General features: G+C 51.1%; 1 protein-coding gene across 1 annotated transcript; it reads right to left on the reverse strand.

Moving 5' to 3' along the window:
* Positions 1-1440: 1440 nt before the first annotated feature.
* GDF7 (growth differentiation factor 7) lies at positions 1441-11012 on the reverse strand (the record flags this gene model as incomplete). Its single annotated transcript, XM_083349829.1, has 2 exons — positions 10276-11012; positions 1441-2420 (listed from the first exon to the last, which is right to left on the reverse strand). Exons 1-2 carry the CDS (start codon positions 10955-10957, stop codon positions 1441-1443), a joined length of 1662 nt encoding a protein of 553 aa, XP_083205955.1. The 5' UTR covers positions 10958-11012.
* Between the last annotated feature and the right edge of the window lie 224 nt (positions 11013-11236).

Consider the following 11236-nt stretch of genomic DNA (forward strand, 5'->3'; position numbering starts at 1 on the left):
AAATAGGTTACTATCCATAGAGTTTAAAACTTTAAATAAACATTAATTCCTGGCAAAGGGGAAGGTATTCACTAAGTTAATTAACACATTGTGTGGGTTTCCACAAAAACTCTCACTCCAACCTACTTCAGAGAATGATAAGAATAGGGCCAGTTTCTTTTCCTTAATTCAAAAAAAATGGATGAGGATTTGCTGTGCGGTAATTGAAGTGTATTGTTTAACACGACACTAAAGCAGGGCTCTCCAAAGTTGGCAACTTTTAAGACTTCAACTCCCAGAATTCCCCAGCCAGCCATGTCATGAAAGAATGCTGGCTGGGGAATTCTGGGAATTACAAGTCCACACGTCTAAAAAATTGCCGAATTTGGAGACCCATGCAGTAAAGGAAGACTATAGGGATGTGAGCAATTCTGGCTCAGTTCCTAAAAGGTGCTTTGCAAGTACACTGGGAGACACTCCATTCCAGAAAAAGACAGAAGTGCTTTCAAGAGTTGCAAGTAGGTTGTCCTTTCATGCTTCTGGAGCAGCTTCTTGGAAAGGACATCTCTGTGTGGGTTCTAAAAAGCTATCTAATCTAAAAGAAAGAGGTCAATATTAAGGGGAAAGAAGGGAACAGTGGAAATGTCGGGAAATGAAAGGGTCAGAAAGTGATTTGCAAAACTGTATTCCTGGTGGGATCCCAGCTGGTCCAGAATTCCCAGTCATCCATTCCAAAAGCAGCTGCTTGTGAATTTTGGAGCGCCTCCCCAGTAGCTGACAACGTCCGCAGAGAACCCAAATCTCAACGGCCTGCCCTCTTTGTGAACGGGGAGCCTTCGGAATACGCTTCAAAAGCACAGTGTAGGACGCGCGTGCACGTGTACGTGTGGAAACGCGTGTTTGTGGGCCTGCATCACAACAGTTGCGGCTGCTGCTGCTTCGCCAAAGCTCAGCAGCGGGGAAAACGACTAGAAAAGACGCCTTCCGCAAGTCACCTGCCTCGCCTCAGCTAAGCTCCAGGCAGGCGAAAAGACCAGCCTACCGGGGAGAAGCGGCTGGAGAAGAGAGTCCAAGAGAACGTTCCCCCTTTCTTATTCTCTCGTTGCTTTAAAGTGCCGGATCGGTGTGGCGTTTTTTTTTACCCAAACCTCGGAAAAGCCGTCGGGAGTGCGAGAGGCAGCAAAGCCCCGGTCCCTCAGCTCTGGAGGTAGTTAGTAGCGCCTCCAGCCAGAACTGAGGCAACCCAGTCGGCCGCCTCTCCCAGCAGGAAATCTGCGGGGAAGGCGCGGGGCCTTGCCAGCCAGCCTAGCCCGCGAAGGCTGCTGGGTGTTTTTTTTTTCCCCAAGGCCGCGAGGGCGTGGCGCGCCTGCTCCGCGGGCACCGCGCCCCGCAAGGGCCGAGGCCGGAGCCGAGAGAGAAGACGAGGCTCCCACGTGGCCGCCGCCGCCGCCGCCGCCGCCGTTACCTGCAACCGCAACTCTCCACCACCATGTCCTCGTACTGTTTGTAAACCACGTTGTTGCCGGCGTCGATGTACAGGATGCTGATGGGGCTGAGTTTGGCAGGCACGCAGCAGCTGGGCGGGGTGGCGTCGGGGGCCATGGAGTTCATGAGCGTCTGAATGATGGCGTGGTTGGTCGGCTCCAAGTGGGAGCGCAGCGGGAAGTCGCAGACGCCGTCGCAGTGATAGGCCTCGTAATCCAAGGGCGCGATGATCCAGTCATCCCAGCCCAGCTCCTTGAAGTTGACGTGCAGCGCTTTGCGGCTGCAGCGGCTCCGCGTTTTTTTGCTCGGGCTTCGCCCGGCCGCCGCCGCCGCCGCCGCCCGGCCGGCCAGCGCCGTCCGCCGCCTCCGCCGTTTCTGTTGAGCCAGAGCGCCTGGCTTTAACTCGTGGGACCCCGGCGGGAACTCGGCCCCGCCGCTCAGAGTCCGGATCTTCTCGCGGATCTCCTTGAACAGGTTGTCTTTCCGCTTGGTGCGAGAAAACACCACCAGCAGGGCCCTCTCGTCGGGCTGCGAGGGGTGCTCCCGGCCGAAGCCCAGCTGCCGCGGGGACAGGAGCTTCCCGGTCTGGGCCGAGACGACCCTTAGCCAAAAGCAGAGCACGGGCGGGCGTTGGGGACGGCCGCCTGGTTCTTCTGCCCAGGCCCTCAAGGCTGCCCAGACGTCGAAGACTTCCCATTGGGGCGTAGCGGCGGCGTCGCCGGAGCCCAGCAGATCTCCCGCTCTGGAGTCCAAAAGGTCCGGCTCCCGGCTTCCTGCTTGGTCGGGGCAAGCGGAGACCAGCAGGCGATGGAGCGTCCCTTCTTGGGAGGAAGCCAAGCTCCTGTTTTCGGCGGCTTTCCGCAGGATCCTCAGTTCAGCCCCTACGATTTCGTCCGCCTCCGCCAAGGTAGAGATGTCGAAGAGGTATAGCTGCCCGGCCTCCCAAGAAGAGTCGTCTGGAAGAGAAGAGAAGTGGATGGGTGTTGTGCCCTAAGAGCAGGGCGGCTCCCTCCCCCCCTCTGGCTCTGTACCAGAAGGGATTCCCTTCCTGCCTGCCCTGTCTACCAAGGCTTTAAGTGCCAGCTGGGGAATCCGTTTTCACGCTCCCTGCTTTTATCCCCCACCAGTTTGTTCTGACCGATTGGACACAGTTGCTGTTTGGACAAGCTTTCAGGGCCTCAGATTCTGGGTTTTCCCCATAAGGACCCTCTTCGCCCCCAGAAGTTGAACTTGTTGCTTATCTACAAAGGTACTCGAGACCACGCACTCAGTGCCTGTTGTAAAATAAGTTGAATCCACTGTTCTCCCCCAAAAGCCTTGCCGACACTGCATTGAAGTTGTGCTTTTCGGCGTGTGCAGAATGTCTCAACTAGCAACATGGGGAAAGGAGTTCAAAAATGGCTTTGAAAAATATGTACAGGGAGGAGGATAATTTGGGGGTTGAAATCTTATCTAATTTTCAAAAGTTCAGTGGGAGAGGATCTGTCCATAAAAATGACCCACCTAAAACTTTCCACCCATGAGAGGTCAAGAGACACTGAAGGAACTTTACAACAAGCCTCTGCATTTGTTTCCCAGGCCAAGCAGGGGAATGGGCTCTTGGGGGGGGGGGGGAGTGAAATGGGCCCATGTTTTTCTTCCCACACTACCCACCCTCTTCCTTGCTATGAGCCAAGTTAAACATTTCCCCAGTCTGACAAGGATCATTTTATTTGTTCACATGTGTGCCTACTTGCACATTTTCTTCATTTAAATGCGCCAGGAAAGAAGGTGGAGGAATAGAATAGTGTTGAGTGAATTAAACCCTTATGGGGGTGACCCATCTGAATCCCCTTCCCATCTCCGCTCGTTTTATGTTAGGAACCAGACATGAACTTTTCCTGGGATGAATTAAAGTAACCAGATGTGACAATAAATATACACCATAACATTAAAATAAATAAAGGGAAGGAAGAGGCAAAATAAACAAAAGGATGAATAAAAGATTCTCTCATGGGCTTTCTCAGCAGTACTGTAGTGAAGTGGTTCCCTCGCCACCTCCCCGAATGCTGGATAAAATGAATCACCCCTGGCCAAGTAAGGTGAAGCAAGGGGCTTTCTGGTCTTCCAAATGTTGCTGAGCTACAGTTCTCAGAGGGCTCACTTGAAATATCCTAATTAGAACTGTTGGGAATTGTAGTTCAGCAGTACCTGGAGGTATTATTTGACCTTAGTTTACCTCTAAGGAAGGGGCGCGGTGGCTCAGTGGGTTAGTCGAATCCCGAGTGCCGCATAACAGAGTGAGTGCCTGTTACTCGTCCCAGCTTCTGCCAACCTAGCAGTTCGAAAGCACATAAAAATGCAAGTAGAAAAATAGGGTCCACTATGGTGGGAAGGTAACAGCATTCTGTGAGCCTTGGGTGTCTAGTCATGCCGGCCACATGACCATGGAGACGTCCTCGGACAAGCGCTGGCTCTTTGGCTTTGAAACGAAGATGAGCACCGGCCCCTAGAGTCGGAAACAACTAGCACGCATGTGCGGGGGGGGGGGAACCTTTACCTTTACCTCTAAAGCTAAGTAGGGTCAGATTTGGTTAGTATTTGTAGGAGAGACCATCAGGAAATGAGTGGGGGTGGATTCTGGGAGGAGGTAACATAGCCATAGTTACATAGGCCCATGAAGCCACTAGATTTCAGAGACTGGATCTTTCATAGCTGGAGGATGGGCCCCCGCAGCACCCATTAATTGTGGCACTTGTTAAAGAATTGATTAAAAGATGGCCATGCCAGCCAATTGCAGTGGCCAACGGGTGCTTCTGGGAAGTCCCTCATCGTTTCTTTTTCTTTCTTCTCAACAAGTACAATCAAATCAATTTATGCCACCTGGAACAGGAAAGCCAGCCTAGAACCATAGAAAGCCTTGAATGTCTGACTGCGGATCAGAATCTTGATTTTTTTTTTCCCCTTCCCCAATCCATGGGTCTAGCGGTGCATTGGGGAATGGGTGATGTGGGCCTGCTGGATGGGAATTCTGGGAACGGTGCTCCCCATACTTCAGGGAGCAGCCAACTTGGGATAGCGGCTCTGAACCGATTTGAAACGGTGTGTCCTGTGTCTGGTCCTCTCATCCTCCATTGAACTCGATGCTTCGCGAAAAATTGCGAAAAGAAAGCTTTCCTCCTTGGCTCTTCGGAAGCCTGGTGTCCCCGCAGCATTGGGGGGGGGAGAAAAGGGGGAAGGCAGGGGCAGCAAAGAACGAACCGGTGCTCTTCAGGTCATTACAGACCATTATTCCGCTCGCCCAGCGCTCCCAGTAGAGCGTCTCCTGCCTTCTCTGCACCTGGGCCAAGCTAGGCGCGCGGTCCGGAGAAGCCAGCAGACGGCTATCGTAACTTCTGCCGGCCACATTTGCGATCTCTATCACCGCCCAGCCGCCCTTGGGGCGGTGTAAAGTCTGCCTCATTCCTGTTCAAGCGGCATCACGCGGCAGTTCAGATGCGGAGCTATCGTAGCTTCAGGAACCACGGCCTTAGGAAGCCTCGGCGGCGTCTCAAAGCCTCCAGGAATTCCTGAAACCTCGACTCCTACTTCTGCAGCATCGGGACCAAAGCTCAAATCAAACCTGCCCTGATATTCTTCCCCTGCAGTTCGATCCGCCGCGAAGCTTCCTTCGGTGTGCCTCTTAAGTCATCCCGGCTTGCTTTCAGAGTTGCTCACCGTTCGTCCAAACTCACAATCGTCTGCGGCCCTTTATGCTCGGAGAGCGGAAAATAAATTGCTGATTGCTGCCTAAGGTGGGAAAGTTTAGCGCTCAGATCTGCCACCTGTGGCCAGGTATTGCAGGGGCACAAATCCCATTGCCCATCCTGGTGGAGCTCAATGGGAGTTGGAATCCTCCTCCTGCGCCCTAATAATATTGAAACAGACAACTAACAACAGGAGAAGCTTCATCTTCATATCTCTCTCTCTCTCTCTCTCTCTCTCTCTCTCTCTCTCTCTCTCTCTCTCTCTCTATATATATATATATATATATATATATATATATATATATATATATATATATATATATATATATAAATAGTTAACATTTGAAACATATATATATATATATGTATATATATATATATATATATATATTCTATATATATATATATATAGAATCTATATATATTCTATATATATATATATATATATATATATAGATTCTATATATATATATAGAAAATGAGCTGACTATATCCTGTGGATAGCCTTGGGTCAGGCCAAAGCAGGAAAGAAAGAGTTAATTAGCAAGGTGCATTGAAAAGCCTTGACAAATACTTAATATATACACACACACACATACATATACATATATTAGAAAGCGTTGCTTTTTGTTTCTGGATTGTTTTTTTTTTCTTCAGAAGGGGTCTGCTACGGTCCGCAGCCTGCGAACTCTAAGCATAACGCGATTCCCTCCCCTTTCTATTGTTTTCTTCGAGAAGAAGGGGCAATGATGAATGTCCGACTCATTGAGTTAAATGAGGCTTCTTCCGAAATCAGCGAACAGACAAAATTCCACGTGGTTAGAATTTTTTTTAAAAAATAGGACAAAGCATAAAATAAGTAATACCCCTCGCACTGCTGCTGTTTCTGTTATAAGCATGGAGCAATTCAGTGTAATTTCGTTGATTAAGGGAGCCTCCTCTGATTGAATCAACCTTAACGTTATCAAATTTGTCTCCTTTCTTTTTATGTATTTATTTTTTTGAGATCACTAAACTCCTTAACAATTCTGTGCAATTAACAAGAAAGAAACCAGCAAAAGATCATCGCCGGTCGAAAGAGTAATTCAACCTGCTCAAACTCCACAACATCCCTATCATGGATTCTCTAGTCACGCGACCTCCTTAAACGCATAAATATATCCTCGGCTGCTGCTTCGCACATCCGAGTCATAGTCTAGCGTTCTTGCCTCGCCGACATACTGGCACGTGAACTTTATCAGTAGATATCTGTGCGCCTTAACCCTAAGATTCAAATAGAAACAAAGCTGAAAATTCTTTTGGCAGAGATTCCAATCCACGGGTACGCACGATATATTTCTCTGAGGATGACCGGTTACAATACACTTAATCGAGCCGCATTTGGAAGATGCAGATGAATGAATGAATGAATGAACCTTTATTGTCAAAGTACAGCCATGTATACATTGAGATTGCCTGACTTGCTCCAATTGCGGGGCACTGCAGCCCCGCGTTCGGGTACGAGGAGTCTTTTCCCAACCCTATTTATTAGGAAACAGCCTGTTTGATCCAGCGGTTAAAAAGGCATTGGGCTAGAACCGGAAGATTGTTGCGTTCTAGTCCCGTCTTAGGTACGAAGCCAGCTGGGTGACCTTTGGCTACCCCTCTCCCTCAGCCCTAGGAAGGAGGCAATGCCAAACCACGCCTGATAAACCTAGCCAAGAAAACTGCAAGGACTTGTCCAGGCAGTTTTTGAGAATCGGACATGATGGAAGGCAAGCAAAACAATATTTGGACGTTTGTGGGCGCAGATCTCGCGTGCCTCAGATGGCATCGTGGAAGGCTGACATTTCAAGCACGCATCGTGTTCCGCGTCCTTAAGGAGATCTCACAACTTCGCTCTCCTTTCTTGAGGTCGTCTCTAACCCTTGTTCCCCTAACACAAACCAAAAAAAATCTAGGAGACAGTCACTCTAGTCTAAACCTGTCTTTGGATCGCTTGTAGGTTTAAAAGTGCATTTCTCCCTCCCAGCAGTACATCTTTACAAGACAGTGCGCTCTCTGGAAGTTACTCCGATGATTTTGGTTCAGTTAGAATAACGGGCGACTAAGTGTCATCGGTAGGGTTGATGGGCTGGCCGTCTCTCCCTTCCTTCCTTCCTTCCTTCCCTCCTTATCCTTTTCTATTCTTTTCACGCGGTGTTTCATCCAACACAGATCAGTTGGGAAGGCCATTCCCCGCCGAACGCTGAAACTACAAGAAACGTTTGTCAGAAAAAGGAGGATGGAACGAGTAGTTTGTTCAGGCGAGTGAAACATTTTTACGGCCTGGCTATCTTTTCAGGACAACCACGCAGGCCAAGGAAAAGAAAGACAAAGCTAGGGGAAAATATTCAAACTAGTCGGAAAGTTCTCTTTACTCCTGCAGTTTTAATCTCTCACTCCCTCATTCTCTTTCTCTTTCTCTTCTTCCACCCTACCCCCCCCCCTTTCTTCTCTTGCCTTTTGGTATGTAGTGATTTTCAGTCACCCGCAGCGTCCAACTCTGGAAGAAAACCTCGCCACAAAGTCGTAGCAATAAATCACCAAAGTCCTTAAGGCAGCCGGAATTAAAACGCAAAAAAAAAAGGGGGGGGGGAAGGTGCGTAGCCCTTCAGGAGGGGAAATTCCGAGCGGGCAATCTTAACTGCCCCCCACCACCACCACCACCCTCCTGAACTGCCTTCATTTGGGTTTCAAAGCGCTCTTCTCCGGTTGGATTGCAGTTCCGGCTAATTATAGAGACCAGCCAATCGCGGATCAGCGCTCCGAGACACACTTGCTATTGGTTCGCCGTTTCGAGTCAAGGTGACAAACCCCCGGTTGGCGGCGGTGGTGGCGGAGCAAGATCAAGCGGCGAGAGAGCCGCGTCCGCCCTTTCTTAACCATTCCTCCCCGCCTCCCTCTTTCCCACGAAGGGCTCCGACGGAGTTTAAGCGATCCAAAGGAGCTCAATCGCAAACACCTCGCAAAAGTCCGCCCCCTCCGCTCCCTCTCCCGACAGGGACCCCAGGAGAGCCTCGGGAGCAAGGGAAAGGACTCTGTTGCCTTGACTCGGCGGCGGGGGTGGGGGGGTAGAGTTGTCCCCTTTGCCGTCTAGGCAGGCCAAGCCAGTCCGGGAAGAAAGAAAAGCCGCGCAGAAGCTGTCTGGGATTGTTGTTGTTGTTGTTGTTGTTAGTTGCGAAGTCGTGTCCGACCCATCGCGACCCTATGGACAACGTTCCTCCAGGCCTTCCTGTCCTCTACCATCTTCTGGAGTCCATCTAAGCTCACGCCTACTGTTTCAATGACTCCATCCAGCCACCTCATTCTCTGTCGTCCCCTTCTTCTATTGCCCTCAATCTTTCCCAGCATTAGGCTCTTCTCCAGTGAGTCCTTCCTTCTCATTAGGGATTACCCCGGGGAAAAGCGTGCTGAACCCTAGAGGAGGACAGCCTCGGAAGTCCTGCTCGGGCGGCGATCGAATAAGCCACAGACGTGGCGGCCGTAGGATTTGAAAGGCGTTTCCTAAATCTGGCCGCTCCAGCCTTCGCTTCTCCCCACCCGCCGTGGCCTTCCACCGGTTGAGATCCACTCCACCCGGGGCGTGCCCCATTCATCGCTTCAGCCACTCGAGGAATCAGGTGGCCTCGTTGCAGCCGACCGCCCGCCTACCGGGCAAGAAGGGAACGGAGGCTGGGAATCGCCCCCGCCTGCCCCACTTTGTATCTGATCAGAACACTCTTACTTCCCCCAAAAGGTTACAGTGAAAGCCTCATTTTTCCCCTGAATCACTAAATCCCCATGTCCTTTTAACCCCCCTCAGTTTTGCTTATCCTTTCCCCCAGGTCTTCCTAACTTGCTCCGGACAATTTTCCTAAAGAGCAAACCATTTCCCATTGGTGAAACCAGGAGTTCGGTCACCTGAGCCCACCTTTGCTTCTGAGGTGATGCTATTACCACATTCGGAACACCTCGCAGATAGCCACACCCTCAGATTCTTCCAAAGGGATCTGCAGGCTTGATTCGACTCTGGGCCCGGACAGAAACTCCTTGTAGGGGGTCCCTTTGCTTCAGTTGTTTGGTGATTAGAAGCTGAGAACAAGTACTATTAATGGTGGAGTCCTTGGAGCTCTCCGGGAGCTTACTTTTCTTGCAGACGTTTCATTACCAAACTAGGTAACAACATCAGTGCTATTGGTTTATTCATCCTCTGCGAGCCCCATCGCATTTCATATTCCCTGTTTTTCGAGTTACAACAAATGCAGCAATTTGGGCTCAGGCCCAGTCTGTCTCCAGTAATTTTCTCCTTGTGTTATTAATGATTAAATGAACTTTACTTCAAGATCATTTCATGATATGAAAACTGAAAGCCGTGAAATCAATTTTCGGTGGCAAAGTCTAGATCACAAAAATAGTCATCCTGCCAAATCGTTAGATCTTAAGACTCTAAAGGGATGGCACGGTTAGTTGAGGTTAGATTCGAAAGGATCCTATCGATCATCTTCTGTATTAGACCCGATTAATTGGGGAGTAATTTGAGTTGTACGGAAGGTCAGTTTTCAGATAACTTCTGTCTGGGCTTTAGTATCGCGGGGTGGATTCCTTGTAGTTAGATTCGTTTGGACGATTCCTTCGTCATTAGAACATTATTTTTTTTTTAAAAAAGGCAAAAACCAAACACTTCCACCCCTCGCAAAGAATTGGGGAGAAAACACCGAAAGGGAATGGACAAGGCTAATTAGTATCCAACAGGACGGCGGGGCTTTCCTTCCCCCCCCACTCCCCAAAATTCATCGCCCACATTTACAACAAAATGTGTTGTTAATCTGTTTTTAACTTTTGTATCTCTTGTTTTTTAATCACCCTGTAAACCGCCCTGAGTCCTTCGGGAAAGGGCGGTATATAAATGTGATAAAAAAAAATCCCACACTGAAGCAGAGTTAAACGAAAACGGCTTGCAAGCCTATCGACCCACCCCACCCCACCCCACCCCCACACATCAAATCACCCAGGTTAGGCAGAAAGAGCACTTGTAAATATGGGGGGGGGGCGTTATATCTCTTCTCCATCAAGGTATCCTTCCGACCGAGCCAATCCAACTCGCTCTCCCGGAGCCTCGTGGAGGAGGAGAAGGGGAGAGACTCCTGCGCAACACGCCGGGATGCAGCGCATTCCTGGGTCAGCTCCGTGCGCAAACCGGCCTGTTCGGCAAGAGCGCGGCCAGCAGCGTTTTTTTTTTCCGTTTTTTTTTTGGGGGGGGGCGCCCGCGGAGGGCTTTCCGGGCGGTTGGTTCGCTCACCTCGTGGCTGTGCCCACGCCTGGTCTGCGAAGCCCGTGACGGTGTTGGGGTGACTGCCCGGGGCATCGCTGATCTCTCCCTTTGGCCGGGGGGGATCCTGACCCCCGGCTAGGCGGCGGTAAAGCGCCATCATGTAGTCGTGCGGCACCACCGTGCCGTTACCGAACACGCCGCCATCCCCGTTCAGTCGCTCGCCGGGGTTTGGCTTCCAGACGCCGGGGGCGGCCGCCGCGTCACTGGCCGCTGCCAGGGGCCGAACAACCGCGGCGTCCAGCTGCCCGTAGCGGAGGCGGCAGGCGCTCCAGAGGTAGCAGAGGCAAAGCGCCGCGGCCGCCCTCAGCTCCATGCTCTCGCCGCCGTCCTCCTCCTCCTCCTCCTCCGGCTCGCGACAGCCCTGGCTCGGCGGGCTCCGGGCGGCAGGCGCAGGGGCTTTGAGGGCTCCTCGGACTCCCCGGCCGCTTTTTAACATTGTGTTAACTCGACGCCGAACCAACCAGGACAACTGCAGCGGTGGCAGCGGCTGGCTGGACCTTCGCAGCGCCCCCTGCCGGCCGGTTGCCGCCGCCGCCGCTTGGCAAAGGCGCTGTTCGCGAAGGCGGGGAAACGGGAGGCGGGCGAAGTGGAGTCCTGAAAGAATTAAAAAAAAAGAAGCGGGTGGAGGGAGTGTGTGTGTGTGTGTGTGGGGGGGGGAAATACAGCTCCCAATACAAACAGCCTCGCTGAGTGACATATTTGTTTTTACAAACTC

Source organism: Vipera ursinii (genome assembly GCF_947247035.1).
Source record: "Vipera ursinii genome assembly, chromosome: 1".
Lineage (NCBI taxonomy): Eukaryota > Metazoa > Chordata > Lepidosauria > Squamata > Viperidae > Vipera > Vipera ursinii.